The following is a 19,909-nucleotide window of genomic DNA, read 5'->3' as shown; positions in this document are numbered from 1 at the left end:
GACTTCACATTCCAGGATGTCTGGTTTGAGGTCAGTGACCACCCCATTGTGGTTATCAGGGATGTTAGGCTCTTTCTTGTATAGTTCTTCTGTGTAATCTTGCCACCTCTTCTTAATCTCTTCTGCCTCTGTTAGGTCCCTGCCATTTTGGTCCTTTATCATGCCCATCTTTGCATGAAATGTTCCCTTCATATCTCCAATTTTCTTGAAGGGATCTCTGGTCCTCCCTAGCTGGAGACTTTTCTGTTGTCTTTGGATCATGGGTCTCACTTCATCAATGATGAGCTCAGAAGTTGCTTGCTCAGAAGACTGCCACAGGAGAAAGCGCCATCCCACTCAAGTGCTGTGAAACAGTCCAGAGGCACATGGTGGATAGATCAGAGATTGGTTGCTCTGCCATAGCAAACCTTGCCATTACTGCCTTTGCCCTCTCCACAGCAGATAGCACTCTCCAACACATTCTTTATGAGGTGGCACTTGTGGTCACTGAGCTGCTCTCTTTCAGAGTGCAGTGATGAATCTTCTGCAGCACTGCTGGAACTTAGGTGATGCCTTACTGTGCCACAGTTCTTTCCCAAAACAGACATGATGTTGAGAATGCTCTTCTATGGAGTCATGATTCTCAATGAGGCATTGTAGAATTGCATAGATTGTGACTTTGAGTGTACCATTGTCAACCATACTGAAATCTGAGTGGTATAACTGCAATGAAGACTGCAGGATAGCTCAAGGAAGAATACACAAGCATTAGAGGAAGGCTGGAGGAGGGGCAACAGAGAGCTAAGTGAGGAAAAAGAAAGAAAAGGGCACAGTACCCAATACAGAAATGGCACATATGACACGAGCCAACCCCTTATCATGAATGTGCCTTTTCTCCTCAGGTTTTTAACTACTCTATGGAGACAGGCAATCCTACACCTCATCCATATCTGTGCTAGTCTCATTGCTCTTTTTTCTCTTTTAATGTGAAATGGCCTTGTCATCTCGTAAGCTTTCTGTTGTAATTTTATTGTGCAGTCCTTGAGAGAAATGTCCTTCAGACTGAAGTATTCCTTACCTTACAAAATGCTAGGAACAATGGGGCATCAGTTTCAGGACTATATTACTGAAATGTGAGTAGCAGAGAGCGGAGAGGAGAATGAGAAAAGAGCAAGAGTTGCAGAGTTGGTGGATTGGGGGAAAGAGAGGAAATGAAAGATTACTGTGCCAAGTGATTCAACATTAGAGCCTTCATGTGAGCAGGCTTGACATTTTCATACAGAGTAGCAGCCTCAGTGGGGATTTTATGTGTCCACAACTCTGACTGTTTAAGAGCAAGGAAACTTTAGGGGTGCATGATGAGTTGGAGGTCTAACAAGGAGGGCTTGAATACACACTAAATGCTGAGAATGAGGAAAGGCTTATGGGGACTGAAATTGTTCTGCATATGTAAAAGGATGGTAGACAGCTAATGTTGGTTGACCTGGCAACCTGGCAGTCCAGGCTGCTGATAACATTGTAACACACTGGTCCACCATCCCATTCCAGAGGCTCTTTCTTTTCAAAAATCCTCTCTGAAGCTTCCAGATTTTCTCTCAGAGCAGTTGCCAAAGCTTCTCCTGGGCCATAATGTCTTGTCGCTCACACAGTCAGGAGATATTTGCTTGCCCTTGGTTGACTCTCCTGTTCACCCAATCCTAGAAAAATTTCACAGATCCACTCTGTCATTTCTTTTGTGTGTATCAAGTCTCTAGCTAGCTGGACAAAATCAGTTTTGTGCTTGTTCCTCAATCATGTCACTCTGTTTGTCAGAGGTTCCTGCAGTTTCCTCCTCTGATGCCCCCTGAATTCAAATGTCTATTTCCTCCCACTTACACTACTTAAATTAGAACATCTCTGGCCTCCTGCAGAGGAAATTAGTCTTCCCTGAAGGGAAAGTTAGTATGCACAATCTACAATTCTGTTTTTGACTGTAATGACAGCCTATGGCTAGTACAATCCAGAGTTCATAACCCAAGAACAAGTCATTGATCTTTTTGTGCATTTCCTTGTTGATCTTGTGTCTGTTCTGTTGATATATGGTGGAATGATCCAGCTGTTTAAGAGATTTTTGGGTTCTGTATCTATTAGACACTATATCAGACATTATTGGACAAATAACTTCAGGCTCAGAATTAGCGTTGTTGTCCTTCTTCTCAAATCCATAGCATAATTTCCAAGGAACAGAACAATAATCCTGCAGAACTACCACAGTGCAGTATGCAATCCAGGGTGGATTTGATTTAAATCAAATCAATTCAAATCACGATATAAAACACTAGTCAGTAGGACTAGATTTAAATCATGGGTTGGTTAGTTTGTGTTTTTACATGATTTGCACATATGGCTGCTTTACTTGTAGGCAGAGGAAAGTCATTAAAATATTCCCAAACAATCTCTTTTACAGCCTGCTGCCATTATAGGTTTTCTCCTTCATGAAAAGAATAATATAATAAACCTCAGGCTATACACAAAAAGATCCAAAGATTTGTGGAGGTTTCAGTTTCATTTTTACTGCTTTTCCCTCCCTCCTTCACACGTGGCTTTTTGAGCAGATCTATTCCACCCTCAACAATCTAATTCTATTCATTGGTGTTTTTTTTAATGTAGCACTGAAGAAGTAAGGGGTTAATTCTGTGTACATAGATTTGCAAAGGAACAATGAGATTAAGGTCTTTTTCTCAACTGGATGTTTATTTTGTAACATTTTTGCTGTGAAGAAGAGGCGCATGATCTCTACAGACAGAAATTCACAGTTTTGAGAACTGTAAAACTAAGAGCTGTGTCTTCTAGATAGAAAAGAAATGCCCTATAATTTTACAGAAGCCTCTTGAAAGAGCATGACATTGTGAATGGATTAATGGAATTCATTTACCAAAAAAATTGCACCCTGGTAGTACCAGATACTCTGAAGGGTACTATGGTTTACAATATTGGACGCCACTAAGAGATAAAAGAGAATTGGTAGGCTACTTACAAATGCTGAACCTGTAAGAAAATGTTGAACTGTATCCTCTTTGCTACTGCACTTGTATTCTCCATGTGCCTCTTTCCCCTTTCTTTCCAGTCTTCTTCCTATATCTTTCCTCTCTCCATTTCCTCTCACCTCTTGTGTCCTTCACCTCTTAACTCAGCACATTTTCTTTTAACCACTTTGAATATGGATTGTACTATGAAGCTTGGTGGATCACCCTTCTCACTTCTGCTTTTACAGAAATGCCTACTTTACCATACAACTGCACGCATATATATCTTCCCTATTTGCACTTTGAAGCAGAGGGCACTTGCCAAATTTGTTGTTGGCTTTTCATTTTACTTCTATAATTCTTTGGATTTACCCAGGCTCATAAGTACCTCCTCCTCCTTCAAAGGTGAAATTATTAGGGCATGAAAGCTATGAAAACATTCTGCCCAAGTTCAGTATTAAAGGAAGTTACTAATAATGCCATTCTAGTTGGTCAATTTGGTATGCATTTTATTTTATTCTGTCAATATTTTATGAAAACAAGGCATTTCTAAACTATGCATTGCTAAAACTGGAGCAATTTTCACAGATTATAGCAGTGGCAAACATTTCACCCCGCATTACTAGCTAATGTAACTCCCTTCTGCAAACCAAGCAGCTTTTCAGTTCACATCTGTAATCCTTATTGCCTTTTTTAACTGTCCGGAAGTCTTAGCTAAACCTAGAAGAGTCGATAAGCATATACACCCAGTAATTAATTTTAAAGGTTGCACATCTGTGTGATTCCAAATTGTCAAAACTCTATTTCTGCAATGTGGTAATGTTTGGGCTGAGATAGATTTTGCAAAGTATTTATGGTTCTTTCAGAAAAACAATATGACTTGTAAAGTTTTAGAAACTGGATTTTCCCCTTATCTGTTGATCCCTTCCAGTCATGTACAGGGAAGCAGAAGGATGGAAACTATGCATGGAAGAATATTATTGTAATTATTATAAGACTACATCTGTTCCAAAGGCTCTGGGTCTATGGACAAACATATAGTTCATTTCTTCCAGTAATGTTGTCAAGACAAATAGGCAGGCAAGCCCATTGTCTTGGTTCCTAGCATCCCTTCCATGCGCAGAAACATATAGAACAGTGCTTTCATGCCTCCTTCAATCTGCAGCTCCAGTTTGTGTGCCCCCCAAAACATGTGCCCCTTTGGGTTGCAGTGCCCTTGGGCATTGTGTGAGACATGGTGCAAGGGATTGCAAATGGAGTAGGGAGTTAGCAAAAATTGTCCCTTCCCTTAAAAAGACTTAGGATCCAAGCTATCCTGGTTAATGTGGTTTAAGTGAATGAATAACAGTATACCAGCCTACACAGAACAAGACCTACTAGTTATTCAGTAACTATCAAAGTGCTAAATATTCTGAAAAGACCTGTTGGATTGGTGGATCTTACATATTGTAACAGTAATGTCAAGTTCTGTTAATATGTTTTCATAAAGGAGATTGATATATTTTATTATTGCTCTTAGTATATTTGTCATTACCTAAGATACTTACTATTGGTATCTTTTTGTAGCCATTTGTTATACATGATATGGATACATTGTGTATGGCAGAGAAGACACTGGTGGCGAAACTGGTAGCCAATGGAATACAGAACAAGGAGGCCGAAGTTCGAATCTTTCACTGCTGCCAGTGTACCTCAGTTGAGGCTGTAACAGAACTTACAGAATTTGCCAAATCTATCCCTGGCTTTTCTAACCTAGATTTGAATGACCAGGTGACCCTATTAAAATATGGGGTTTATGAAGCCATTTTTGCCATGTTGGCCTCTGTGATGAACAAAGATGGGATGCTGGTAGCCTATGGAAACGGTTTTATAACTCGAGAATTCCTCAAAAGTTTAAGGAAGCCATTTTGTGATATCATGGAGCCGAAGTTTGATTTTGCAATGAAATTCAATTCATTGGAGTTGGATGATAGTGACATATCTCTTTTTGTGGCTGCTATAATTTGTTGTGGAGGTAAGATGTAAGTTACTGTTCTCTAAACAGTAATATTCTTCCTGGCCTATTATTTACTTATTACAGATAATGCACTTACTATAGTTTATATCCTCTTTTATACAACATTTAAGACAGTTATTATAGCAATAAAGCAATAGTTTAAGCAAATAATAGTAGATCAACAAAAAGGAGCAGGGTACTTCCCAGTCTCTCCTCTTTCTCTGCCTGTCATCCTGCCCACTTTTTGCAGCCTTGAAAGCAGGTGCTCTGCTTCTTTTTGTGGTGACTGCAAAGAGATGAAAGAAGAGAACAGGTCTCAGAATCCTCCTTTCTTAACATCACAGGAGCATCTACACCCTCAGGAGGGGGAGTCCAAAATAATCTACTGCCACTAGAACCTGAACCCAGGGCAGTAGGATTGCTCTCCACTCTTACATGCACTTTTCCCCCTTTGAGTGTGTGTGTGTAGCATTAGAATATATTACAGCAGTTTTCTGGGAAAATACATTTCCATCTCTAAGGGGTTTGATCGTAGTAGTCAAAAGAGTTTGTGAAAGAAGAGGCACACTTGAGCTGGATTGAGCACAAAATCATTTCAGGTAACCCTAAATATTAGAAGATAACTGAGCACTGAATGGCCTGACCAAGGCCAAAATATGCCATAACTAGATACATGGTTAAAGTGGTAATCCAACTGAAAGTCAGTTTTCTTAAAATTAAAACACAGCATCCATTTACAATGGATGCAAAATACTCAACTGCTGTTTCAACAGGATATTGTAGCATTTTTTATTGATGATGCAGCCTGACTGAATTAGCGAAGAGTATTTCAGTAGGCTCTTAAGCACAGCTAATTAATTGTCATGTACTAAGCATCGTACAATAATGTGACATACAGTTTTGTTTTTGGGAACAGATCGCCCTGGCCTTGTGAACATAGGACATATTGAAAAGATGCAAGAAAGCATTGTGCATGTGCTAAAACTTCACTTGCAAAACAACCATCCTGATGACAACTTCCTTTTCCCAAAACTTCTACAGAAAATGGCAGACCTTCGGCAGCTTGTCACAGAACATGCTCAGCTTGTTCAGATAATCAAAAAGACTGAGTCTGATGCACACTTACATCCTTTGCTACAAGAAATCTACAAGGATATGTATTAAGGTTGTTTTAGTTTTGTATGATATGTAAAGACAACAGCAATATTAATAGATGGGAGCAAACTACTTTGCACAATTATCTCTCATGTGCTTTAATCCGAAAGCATTAACAAAGCTAAAATATAGGTAACTGGAATATCACATTTCTTTTGTCAGGGGTCATTTTTATGTACTTATGAGAAATTTTATAATAAGCCATGGCTGACTTGAATTTTGGCAATAGTAGCAATTTATTACATCTGAACTTACTAACACAAACTACTTCTGAAGTTTCTGCACTTTGAAGCATTCATCCCCTGATCTCCATTATTTGAGAAAACTTAACAGTTTGGGGCAAGATCCGAAGAGCCTTCTTTGGATGGTGAAGAGGACTTTAGCCTTCCATTTCTTCTTGTGCTGCATGGTGAACTGTATTTCAGGTTCAAGGGTTCTAAAAAGAAATTGAAATATGGCATGATGGGAGAAGACACATCTATTAAAGGAAAGAAAAAGGTCATCAATCTCTGAGCATACCCAGTCCTTGAGATGTATCTAAATTAGTTCTTTATATCCTGCCCCTTTTGTATAAAAAAAAGCTTGAACTTTGATACTAGAATTCTATCCATAGAAGAAAAAAAAATATTTGTAAAGCTTTTTTCTTGCCTCAGGTGGCAATCCTAAGCACACATCCTAAGAATTACTTTCTACAGAATTCAGTGAGATGTTTGTAAGATATTGTCTTGGATCATAAGGGCGTTAGCATGCCGGTCGTTTTTTAAAGACGAGTTACTTCATACCCCATGATATATACCAAAGTGCTTATTTCCAAAATCAGTTTTCTGTGGAAAGATATGGTGACTCATACAAGATAAGTACTAACCTAAAAAGTTCACTTTTGTACAGAACTTAAGGTCTGTTGTATCTTTGACATGTGATCTTTGGTAAATTTGGCATTTCTAAAATAGTTCAGAAAGATTGTTTGCAAATTTCATGTCAACCTATTATTGAACATCATACCAAATCAGAGATTATGGTGATGTTTTATAGCACTCACTCAGTATTGTTTCTATACAATATGCATTGAAACAAGGAACAGGTGTTGGAGTAGTGCTTCACTTAACATTTCAATTCAAGCGCCTTGTTTGGTTGCAGCAGTGATAAAATACTGAAGTGCTCAGAGTGCTCTTATAAAATACTGCAGTGCTCTTAAAAAACTGGAAAACAGCCCAGCTCTAGCTGGGATCTTAATTAGTTGCTTATTGGAGGGCAAGATATATCCAAGTCAGATCTTATGCATGTTGCTCCATAAGGTAGCCTTCCTCAAAGCCGTGCCCTATAGATGTGTATGACTACAAATCCATTGCCCTCAGCCAGAATGGCCAATGTCATTTCCTATCAAATGCACGCACTCTTAACTTCACAAATTACAGTTTTCTCTGAGAACCATGTAACACATCACTCTTTTGATGCCTACATATAAAAGGTCTGAAGAATATGTTCAGGAAAACTGTAATATCTGAAGTGGCCGCATGCTAGTTATGTCTCTTTTTTAACCCAATGTACCCTACAAGTATATGGAGATCATTTTGTTTTTAAAGACATGTCCTTGTTTCAAATAATACAGTTCATCCGTGTGCACTGCAACTAGAAACATGTACTTCCTAAAAATGTATCCTTGTCACCTGTGTTCTGTTCAAGTGTCCCATCTGAACCCCAGTTTCAAAGAGGATTGTGATGCTTTATATTGTTTAAAGTTACACCGCAAGCTCTTTCAGATTACACACCCATTTCCTTGACTTTGAAAAACTCCCCAAAGCTGGCTTAGTGAGTGATCTCCATTCAGGCTGTATCTTGCAATATCTTCCAATAAGTTGTATGCATTGTATTTTCAGGGTACTGATTGTGTGTGTGTGGTTTTTTTTTTTTTTTTTAATGAAACACATGATTTGTATTGCAAGAATAAAATAGCTCCCCCTTGTATAATTACATGTTAATTCTTAACCCATTTATGGAGTAACAGTCCCATTCTATCATAAATAAACCTCGTTTATACGGAGCCCCAAACAACATTTTATAGATTAGAAGCTCTTGCATAATTAAAAGTATGTGATTCAGACAAGCTGCATGAAGGTTATAACAGAAATTCTTGGCCCCAATGATTTGGAAGGCAACTTTCCTGGAGAAAGTATTTTTTAAATTAGCAGATGGGAGTAAACAAGTTATTTCACTACTTTATAAGCAACATTTGGTAAACATTGTAATAGAGGTATTGGTTTCTAATTGAACAATCACTGTAATAGCATTTTGCTTTCTCTGTGTACTCTTTCCTGTAGTGGTCCTCCTTGTAAACTAGAACAATCTAAAAGCATATGGAATACAAGTTGTTGGATGCCCCTGTATTCTATTTTCATATCATCCCAGTGAAGTTATATAATATTTGCAATAATTCCAAGTGTGGAGAGAAAAATGTGAACAGCTGGCAGAAGCTTCAGTTTTGTTCGTCAATTTCCCTAAAAGCATTGTCTACAAGTGCCCTAGAAAGCAGCTTATACTATTATTCAGAATACTCAGGATTGGGGCAATAACTCAATAATTTAATGTTGGGGGACATTTTAATTGTTCTCCAAAAATGAAATTATCTACCTCAACAAATTATGCAAAAGAAAGCTGTAAATTTGATTGCTCAAAAAATGTATAATCTGTTTATTGAAAAGCTCAGGATAGCAAGTCCAAATGAACAGAAACAATTTTTAAGTAGCTTCTCATCATGTAAATTGAGTTTAAACATACTCTTTCCTGAGTATATTCCTACTTATTTTGCATGCTCAAATCCATATTGCATTTTTACTGCCTGTTTGGTTTTTGACACTTTGGAACTATAGATATCTCATAACCTTTGACTGTTTACTATAACTTCTATATAATGTGAATAATGTGAAGAGGGATTTCCTGTACTGCAGAACTCATGGGTGCAGTGTATGCTTGCTCATTCTGCTGTGCTGGGGTTGCTTCCTTCCCAAATGTTTTGCTTACTGGAGAATAAGTGGGACAAGTGGGAGGGAAAGAGGCTTAATTAAGACCTGGTTTGCATGATATGCCATCTCACAGTGGGTGGTTTGTTGTGAACTCATTGTCCTGCCTTAAAATTTATGTATCTTTACTGATTCCCCTCACTGCTTGTCTGCCTTGAAATGCACATATCTTTTACCAATCATGCCCCTTTCTATGGTGTGTAACCCACATGTAGATCAGACAGCTAACAATGGAAACCAGTGGAGGGAAGCAACAAATACAGAGTAGGGGAGGTAGCCAAAAGTGCTTGGTGGCCACAGGAGAAGAAACTTGAAGCAGACTTCTTTTAAGGTAATTGCTAGCACAGCAAGCATAGAAGTAGAGAGATTGATGTGCTAAGCTGAACAGCAAACAGGTAGTTTTGCACAATTTTTTAAAGTCAGCAAATGTATGACCAGGTTCATGAAGGATCAGATAATTAACTCCATTCGGTGTTGGCAATGTGATGTGGGGGGAGGTTCAGCCGGCAGTCCCAGCGGGCCAATTGCAGAAAGGGCTCTGAAATAGGGGCCAAGGAAACTACAAGTTTCCAGCATGGGAACTAAGATGGAACCAAACTATGGAAAGACACAGAGCATCCAATCATCTGTTAGGTTAGCAAGCAAGCAAGCAAGCAATTTACCCAGGGTGGCTTAATCTCTGGATGGTTTAGTGTGATGAGTAGATACTCTCTACAGTTTTTATTCTGTCCTGTGTGACTCTATAAAGCTTAACATTTTGCACACTACAACAAAATTTGTTCTGCCAGTGAAGTGGCTAATGCCCATTTCCTAAACTCTGTCATGGGACAGCATTCTTTAACGTAATGCCTAACGGCCATCCTGGCCAGAGATGATAGAAGTTGTAGTTCAGCTTATTTGGCATATACAGTGGTACCTCGGTTCACGAACGCCTCAGTTCATGACCAAATCGGGTCGCAAACAAAAATTTCATAAAAATTTTGAATTTTAGGTGCCAACCGTGATCACGGCCCTCTCCCCACACCCCACCCCTGAGTGAGGAGATGGCCACAATTGCAGTCGCGCTCATGCAGGGAAGACAGGTGCAATTGCGGTTGTGCTCGGGGAGCAGGGGAGATGGCTGAGATTGTGCTCATCTTTCCTGCAAGAGCGCAACTGCAATCTCGGCCATCTCCCCCCACCAGCACAATCACACCCGTCTCCCCCCAGCATGCCCAAGATCATGCCCGCCTCCCCCCTGAGCGTGCCCATGGTTGTGCTGGGGGGTGGGGAAATGGCTGCACTCATGCTTGAGATGGGGGAGGTGATGGTTGTGATCTTTGTTGTTCTTTGCCACTTTGTTTCAAATTTTTCTGATTAAAAAAAAAATAGTTACAGAACGGATTAACCTAATTTACATTGAACCTTATGGGGAAATTTGACTTGGTTCGCGACCAATTTGGGTCACAACCAGTGTCCTGGAACGGATTAAGTTCGTGAGCCAAGGTACCACTGTATTGATTGGGGAAGTGTGCTGTAGGTTATCTCATCTACTTTCAAATCCTGCATCTGCAGCCATAGATGTTTTCAGCCATAGGAGATTCCCTGGAGATTGAGGTAATATATGTGGTAAACTTCTATCCTTGTTCCCTCCCCACACCAAACCCAGGTAAATATTCTGCAGAGTAAAAAGATTTCAACAGCCCCCTACAGGCTACTTTCTAACAAAAGAAGAGCCTCAAGTAGCCTGTTACCATATTTAGTAACTTTTAATATGCCGACATGCTTTCCATGGAAATGCAAATGCTAGAAATGCAAACTTTATGGAACTATGACCCAGTAACCAGGCTTTTTGGAGTCATATATGCACCTAACATTTCCTTGTTCTTTTCTTGGATTTCTTCTTCGCAACACCTAGCACTCTGGATAGAAATCGTATAATTCCGAAGAGGAAGAGGGCAAGTTCTTGTCATACTCAAACTGAGCCTCAGAATTGTCAACTTTAATTTCAATGGGATAACAAGTCACTGAAAATTTAGCCCATTCCAATTTGTGTTGTCTTGCTGCTTCAATCTGCATAGCATTCTTTGGTTCATTTCTTGGTATTTCTCTGTGACATTGAAATGGCTTTAAAAAAATGTATATATACATCCTATGTTATGGAATGGCTCAAAAATCTATCATGTCATGCTGCTATTATTTGATTATACATAAGAGGTTTTTAGCCATTTCATGTAAGTATTACCAGGAACAAACTTATATAAAATGAGTGTAACTTTTTTAAAAAAACACTGAGTTAACCTGGTATGTTTACAACTGAGCAAAATGAGATATTCAAATATTTTCAGTAATATGGACACATTTGCAGATGTAAAATGTTATGCGAAATCAGAATTGTATTTTATAGTTATTGTGGGCTTGTTCTTTATTATAACCACACAAGCCATTAATGTGCTCTGCTGGTACTCCAGTTAGTAAGAGTATTCTTATATAACTGTTTACCATTGTAATGAACCTAGTGTCTTTTTTTCACTATAAGGATTTGATCTAAGTTGCAATAAGCATTTGACCTACCGGATAAGTTCCATTGTTATAAACCATAATTTTAGGTGTATTATGCACTGAATTTGAACTGTAATTGTAATTTGGCTATATAGAGAGAGCAATGTAATAATTGGCAGTACTATGCAACCAACATATGAGATTCCTGTGCCAGCATTATTGAAAGGGGAGAATTGTGCAGTACCATTCCTTGGTAGCTTATGGCATTTAATGAGTTGGTTTCCCAAGGTATCTCTACATTAGAGATATAATAAGAGATATAACCATATATACAGCCCAAAGGGCTGCATCTTCTTTTATTGAATTTTGAGAAAATTGATAATAATTTAATCATCTGTGATGCGCTTTATTTAGAAACATTCTAATGCGATGTCTTTGGCAACAAGAAGTGCTGTCTGTTCTAATTACAACCTGTCTTAACTGATTTACAATGCAAAGCACCCCTCATGTTTATCATTACAGTTTTAAAACAGCAGACTTGAACCGGAGTACCTGACTGACCACATAGACTCTCAACTTTACTTTTCAGCACTATTTTTTTTCTTTTTCTTCAGGTCTGTTTTAGCAATAAAACTAAACCCATGAAGACCTTCTATAAAATATATTGCACTGTACTGTAACTGTACAATAAGTTTGCTTGCTGATGGCTTTGCTACTGACTCCGTTGTGCTCTTAGGTTATTTTGCATTTCTTAACATCTTAATCAGAGAGAGCAAAGCAACAGTCAAACTAAAAAAGAATCAAGGATGAAATCTCATATACACATTTAGAAGAGTTTTCACAAGTGGAAACTACATGTTTCAGCACTGTTTCTAAGAAACTACTTCTTGTGGAAGGAATGTAGGAAATAGCCCAAGGAATTAATGGACATTTAAAATTCATGCACACTTTTATTGTTAAAGTGCCGTGGCAATTCAGTACAGTTGTGGTTAGCTAAGCAATTTACAAGAGCAATCTCTCCAGCTCAGTGACATAATATTTTGAAATCCATTGCTGACTAATGGCTGCAGAATACTTTACAGTTAATCTGTATGCCATGAAATATGTTAATAACCAAGACACAGACAGTAACACCAGCCTTATTTATAGCATGCATTCCGCATAGCAATTGATTGAGCAATATCAAAAAGATCATTTGAGTTACATGGGTTGCACAATATGTATGGTGGGCTACTTGACATGGAATACTGGGGGATAGTCTTCATTTGATAATTTATGCAAAGTTTATGTCTCTCATCCTCCTTCATTCCTAGAAGGAACATCATCTCCTGAGATGTACCAGCAGCTTTACACTGCAGTAGCTTTGTGTCAGGACATTTTTGGGGGAACTCATTCATTTCCCTAGTGTTGCTCAGTGACAGGGTAAGAGAAACGAGTTCATACTTCATGTAGCAGGTTTATACATACAGCTTCTCTCTCACACGCTTAGGAGAATGGTGGTAGGGTGATGCCAAGTTTATGGCCTGGCTGAATATACCTGAAGCCTTATATGAACTGGCATCTCTTCATATAGGTAGCATACCTGTGGTCTGGTTTTCATGATGGTGGTACTTTTAGAGGGTGCTAGAGTAGTTCTGCATACATTACCCCCTTTGTAGCACACAAACAGGGCTTTCAGGCAAAACAGAACATGCCAGGAGCTTATAGCTTTGGTAGCAGATACATTTAACCAACTATGAAGCAGGGAAAATAGACCCTAAAGTTCTGATTCTCTGTCATTTGCATGCTTTCCTATGAAATTCATTATTTACAATAGTGGTAAGACAAAGACATGTTAACTTCCTTCTGATGTGGCTGCTTCTCTTCAATGCATTAATCCCACCTCCTGAATACTTCTTGCAAAGAACATCTGTTTGCCAATGTTTCACCAGCTTTCCAAATACAGAGAACCAGAGGACTCTGAAAAATACATGGAATTTCCACAATATGGTGAATAAGCAAAACAGATTTTAAGAAGAATTGCATGTTTTGTCTGCCTTTATAAGAAAGAATATGTAAGAAATACATTGTTCATACTAATGGAGGAAAGTATTCTGGCTTTAACTGACCTCATAAGCAACAACATAGCAATAAATTAACTTTTTTCATAATATATTTATTAACAAGGTCTAATAGAAAGTTTAGTAGAGAGTTAACTCAAACCCTACAAATTTAGGGTGCTTCCAAATGGTGTGGGTCCTAGAGCTAACCATTAAAAGGAATTGTGCGACTATTTTTCTATCTTAGTAGCTTTTCTACTGTAAGAGAAAAGATGGAAGCCATGGGAAAATGCAGAAGGAGTACAAGTTGAGCAAGGTAATATCTGAACACCCCCTATAACATTCCATGAATGTGCCAAGGCAATGCTGCCACAAAAACCCTTGTCTGAGAGCACCCTAGGTGCTTTTACTTTCCTAGGAGATAAAACAGCTTTATTTTAATGTTAAGGAAATCTAGTTCAGCTAAATGCAACAATAAACTTCAGAGAGAAGCTACCAGGTTTAAAGAATGGGTGGGAAATACAAGACAGGCAGATAAGCTTTTCTTGAAGAAACCTCAGACTAAAAGTAACCTTGTATTGATGACTGAAAAGATCAGTTAGTGGCTTAAAACTGTGAAAGCAACACAAACTTGATTTTTGAATGGTTTCCTTAATTCTGCCACAGTGCCTTGTGTCTTTTGGAGTAATGTGCAGGTTCAGAGATTTTATAAAAAGTAAGCATATTTGATAAAACTGCCATTAAATTAGTATCAGTGAGGCATAGTTCTTTTATACAAATGTATGAAATACATTTCATACACATTTTTATATATCGCAAATTAATCTTAAAAGTACATTCTAGTGTTACATTCATGAATGTTCAAGGAAAGTACACCAGGTTATTATCAAAAAGTGCTGGACAGGTTCCTGAGATAGATTTTAGTGTATTTACACATACAGAAAAGTAAAATGCAAGCCTGCTTGCTCATTTCATAAAATTTGGTGAACTTGCACATTCCTTGCATATGGCAATGAACAGGTCTGACTAGTTGTAGATAGTACTAGGGGAAGAAAATATTCTATTATGTAGGTATTCTATATTTTGTTTTGTAGCTTCCCTGTATTCCAGTTAAGAATTTTTTCTTCTTCATAGAAACTCTAACTCAGGTTGAATTCGGTAATACAAAAGCTGTGTGTACTAGCATTCAAATACAGAAATGAAATTGTTCTAGTAATACTTGGGTTTATAGAAATTTAGAAGTTAAACACATTGCAATATGAACAAGTGAGATTATTAACAAAGTAATCTGGACTATCTATTTTAGAATTAAAATGCCCATTAATTGACTTTTTTCTAATTTTTAATTTGACATTATGATTTTCTGTTCAGAAATAATTGAATAATAAAATGCATCTAATAAGTCTGCTGAAATCTTACAGAACCCATGTGTGCTTCAAACTCATTTGTGACTGATGAATGTATGTAAAAAGGTAATTTCAGTGTGATTTTTGCCTTATTTGTTTAAAATAAAGAATTTCTTGAAAACTGGTACTGAATTTTAATGAGTGTAACAAGCATTTGTCTCCTGTAACACAAGGAGAAAGCATGGTGTTGTAAAAAAAAAAAAAACTTTTTTAATGCCCCTCATTATCTTCCAATGGCAATGTTTCAGCACCATAATATGATGTTTTTGGGTCCAGGTGGGTGATGCCTAGTACAGTGGTATCTCAGCTCACGAATGCCTCAGTTCACGACCAATTCGGGTCTCAAAAAGAAATTTTAGAAAAAATTTGCCTCAGGTTGCAAACTCCACATCAGGTGACAATCACAGTTGCACCCATCTTCCCTGCACAAGTGTAATCGCGGTCGTGCTCAGGGAGTGAGTAGATGGCCGTGATCGCGGTTGTGCTTGTGCAGGGAAGACGAGTGCGATCGTGGTCATGCTGCGGTGTGGGGGGGGGGGTTGGAGATGGCCACAATTGTGCTCGGGTGGGGAGATGGCCACGGTCTTTGTTGTTCTTTGTCACTCTTTCATATTTTGAGTAGGGTTAGATTTATCTGCCTGCTAAAGGCATCAAAATGTATAAAAGTTCTATTAGTCTTCTCTATTTCTCAGAGAGGCACATTTTTCTGTTGAGAGAAAAATGGAAGCAGTACAGGAGTGAGCGGAAGAATGAAAGGACTGCAAATAGGTGATAGTGTTGTGTGAACACCCTCTAAAATGTGAGTGAATGAAGTACAGTGATTCCATAGCACCCTTGGATCATAATATTTTAATTGTTATTCAATTTAAAGTACTGTTACTGATGAAGCCAAAATGACACCACTTATGCAGTGCAAAAACAGGAGGTATGGACAGAGCAGCAGAAACCCAAGTTTTGCAAAAATACAAAAAGCCTGGTGAACACTGAGTAGGCAATGGTGATTTTTTTTACCTTTGTCAGTCTGTTGTGTTGTCCAAACCCTTTCACAGTATTTCAGAGTTGTATGTTTGTTTCTGAGAAACCACAGACAGAAACAGCAGTCTGTTCTATGGTTTCCTTGGTCACACTGCCCAATCTGGAAAGCATCATGGTACCAAAGCCAGAACCAGAGAGCTGCCTGACGAGCTGCTTGCTACTCATTTGGGGGCCACATGCTGCATCAGAACCTTCTCACTTGAGCAGCAGGGTGAGAAGCAGCTGCTGGGTGGTGAAGCCTGGTTGGGTCCTGTGCATCCCCACACACATGCTACTGCATGAAGCTGAGCAGGAAGCAGTGCTGGCAGAGCTACAGAAAAGATGCCAGGGTTGCCTCCCCCTCACCCCCAGCTGTTCTGATGGGGGTGCCTCTTTGGCAAGCCAGAGCTAAAACAGTGTAGCTCTGGAGGGATCACTGCAGTGCACAGCTCCCAACAGGTACTGCCATGGCTCCTGCAGCCCACTTGCTGCTTGCAGTGCTGCCCACATGAGAAAGGCAGCAGCGGTTGAGGTGCTCCAAACCCCCACGTAGGTGAAGACGCTGCCACCCAGCTGCTGCTTGCCCTGCTGCCTACATGAGAGTGGTGGGGAATCTGGAGGCAGGCACAGCTCCTTTCTACGGTACTGCTCAACTGATTCCCCCCTCCCCTTGTCTTGCAGTGGATTGGACAATCCACTCCTCCTCAAGTGATCCCCTCTAGAGCAGGAAGGGGAGTGTTGACCAGTTCCCTCATCTTCTCTGGCATGAGCTTGGTTTATACAGCAAAGACTGCTTGACAGCCATGGCAAGCCAAACTTGGCTCATGAGTGTGGCTGTCAAAGGTGAGGGCCTTGTTCTTCCATGCAGTTCCTCTTGGGATTCCAACTGAAGGAATGAGGGGGAAGAACAATGGCGTACAGGAGGAGACTTACCAGGAGAAGCCTGTTCATCTTACAAGCATATCTGCACCAAAAATGCACACAGTGGAAACAGTACAGGATTATCTGCCTGACGTGAACATGGCCGATGTGTTCTGTGGTTATGGAATGCTTATTGTCTGAGATGGAAAACTGTGGACAAGGTGTCATACAACAGAGTGGCTGGAAAAGGAGAATCAATCAAGAAATGATAAAAAGGTAGAGAGGGCACTCTCACTGCCTGGAGAGGCCATTTCCTGGTTCAAACTGAGATGCTATTTTTAAATGTCCTAGGGATAGAAATAAAAGCTGCGTGTAGAGAACAAAGAAATCCAAGATTGTAATGTATTTAGGTTTAGTTACCAGTATGTCCCCCAACCCATAAAACATACAACCCAAAGGTGAGTTCCTGTTCTTTCTAACTCAGTTCTTATTTAATGTGAACACTTAAAAATAGTTCTACTAATATTGCAAGTTGTAAAGGACTATGGCTGGGAGAAAGTGGCCCATCAAAGCTCTGCAGTTCACAGTTCAATTGGATACGGAAGTCAAGCTTAGCATAGTTTACAAGAATGCCACAGATATTAAACTCCACTTGCAGGTTGATCTGAAGGTGGAGGAGTAACTTATAACAACTATATAATGTTGTATTTTGGTTTTTTTCCCCCCAAGCATTTCAGGCTGAGCTGAGATAGTAATGTATAACAACCCTGCAATGTGAGTCATTAATATGCCCACTTTAGAAGTTGGAGAGCAAGCAGCAGTATACAGGAGCGGTACAATATTACTACTATTAACACTGCAGGCCAGACATGTGGTTTTCATCCCAGTTAAAATTCAACCATACTTATCAGGTTGTAATGAAGGTCATTCTACTTATATTGCTACTTATATTGCTTCTTCCAGCTTAAATCTAACACTTACTGGCATGGAGAAGCAACATTCTCCATCCACTTACTCATGGCATTTTTAAAAACTTAAAAACCTGTTTTTCTTCAAGAAGTCCCAAGTCCACAAGAAGGGCAGGAGCTCCTGCCTTTCATTATAACTTTTTTGTGTGCACTACCACCTCCACCACCGGATCTGGCAACACAGAGACCCAAGGATGTGCTGCAGTGATTTCCTGTGAGATCTGCCTTATCTCTTCTGTTTCGGATGTCCAGGCTAGGTGCTGCGACTTACATACTCACAGAGGGGGATCAATCAGCCAGAGTATCCCAGGGGGTTGCAGAAGTATGCCCCCCACAAGCCTCCAGAATCCATAAAGTCAAGAAGGTGGTTCTTAGTCCAATGAGAACACAGCATGCTTGGGGGGGGGGGGGGATAGGTAGAAGAGGATATTCACTGGGGCACTATGGAGGAAGGCCTGATTGATCAAATAAAACAGTGAGCTGGTCACCCCACTACCATTTTTCTAAATACTGTGAGCTCAGCTTTCCAAGCAACAGTCCACACCCAAGAGGGATGCATCAGCAGACTCAGGAAAACCCAAAGTCTGCCAAAGTATTTTTAAAGAGTGTAAAAAATACTTACCAGGTGAGGATGCTCAGGATAGCCTAGTGAAGACCGCACATGCTTCCTATCTGTGGTGTCCATGGTCATACCTTGGGGGTGCTCCTTGATCCATCTTTGTCACTTGAGGCTCAGGTAGCGTTGGAGGCTTGAAATGCCAACTACCAGCTTCAGCTTCTGGCCCGGCTGTGTCCCTATCTAGACAGCAACAGCCTGTCTCGAGTAAACTATGCTCTCTAAATTTAATTATTGCAACAAGCTCTACATGGGGCTGCCCTCGAAGGCAGTACAGAAGGTGCAGCTGGTGCAGAATGCAGCAGCCAGGTTAATAGCTGGGGACCAAAGGTCTGAACATAGAAGACCAGTTCTGGCCCACATGCATTGGCTACATTTATGCTTCTGGTCCTATTCAAGGTGCTGTCTTAACCTGTAAAGCTCTACATGGCTTGCGACCGCAGTACCTGTTCGAGCATCACTCCTAACCCTCATCTACCCAGACACTACGCTCAACCTCTTGGGCCTTCCTCTGAGTGCCAACCCCTCCAGAGGTTCAGAAGATGCTCAAACATCTCGGATATGAGGCAGGCTATGGGAAGGGCCTTTTCTGTGGTTGCCCCCATCTTTGGAACAACCTCCCTGGTGCCAAATTTGTCATCTTTTTGGCACCAGGTTAAAACAGCCCTCTTTGCACTGGCCTTTAAAGGCCTCCCTGCTCATTCAGGGGCCTGACAAAAGTTTCCAAGTGTTTTTCATCCTTGGATGAATCTTTTTATTGTCTTTTTTATTTTATTTATTGTCTTTTAAAGTTTTTATGCTATTTTAAATTATTTTTTAATTCTTGTTAATGTTGTATCTATTGTTATCTTGTTTTCATACTTTATTGTAAACCACTCAGAGAGCTCTAGGTAGTACAGAAATAAATATGCTGCGAGGATGGAAACCAGGAAAGAGAAGCATGTAGCAATATATCTTGTACAGAAGCAGTCCAAGTCCCAATCTGTCTTGCTGCAACAAATCAACATACAAGAAACTGCACTTAAAGCATAGTTAGATATAAATGGAATTTTATGATCTTCTTCAATAGACTGATTTTAGGATGTTTGTTCACTTTAGGTTAAAATTGTTCATCCTCTTATTTCAAGTGAGACTCCTAAAGCTGTAGTGAAATATATTTTGTTGAATGAGTGAAACTTGCAGGCAGATCTACATGGCTTGCACAGATTGAGATACACCTTGAGACTCACTATTTGCAGAACAAGCTTCTGAAAGGTTCACTTTGCTGAAGATTGTTATTAACCAACTGGGGTATAACTTGCATTTTATAATACTCCAAGACCAATGAAATTCCAAGGATCATGTTTTGTAAAAATGATTGTTGTGCAGGGGC

At 39.6% G+C, this 19,909-nt stretch overlaps 1 protein-coding gene across 16 annotated transcripts in view; it reads left to right on the top strand.

Annotated features, from left to right (window-relative positions):
• PPARA (peroxisome proliferator activated receptor alpha) overlaps positions 1 to 6,706 on the top strand; it is a 60,124-nt gene extending 53,418 nt beyond the window's left edge. For all 16 annotated transcript variants that reach the window (XM_044417780.1, XM_044417771.1, XM_044417768.1 and 13 more), the window contains 2 exons: positions 4,551 to 4,998; positions 5,897 to 6,706. In XM_044417780.1, the coding sequence (XP_044273715.1) occupies positions 4,551 to 4,998; positions 5,897 to 6,144 (696 nt within the window). In that variant the 3' untranslated portion in view covers positions 6,145 to 6,706. The remainder of the gene's footprint in view (positions 1 to 4,550; positions 4,999 to 5,896) is intronic.
• Positions 6,707 to 19,909: the final 13,203 nt, after the last annotated feature.

This window comes from Varanus komodoensis, unplaced genomic scaffold (assembly GCF_004798865.1).
Source record: "Varanus komodoensis strain SLA01 unplaced genomic scaffold, ASM479886v1 scaffold9, whole genome shotgun sequence".
Taxonomy (NCBI): domain Eukaryota; kingdom Metazoa; phylum Chordata; class Lepidosauria; order Squamata; family Varanidae; genus Varanus; species Varanus komodoensis.
Note: the sequence above shows the minus strand (reverse complement) of the source record. Positions and strands in the feature narration are given on the sequence as shown.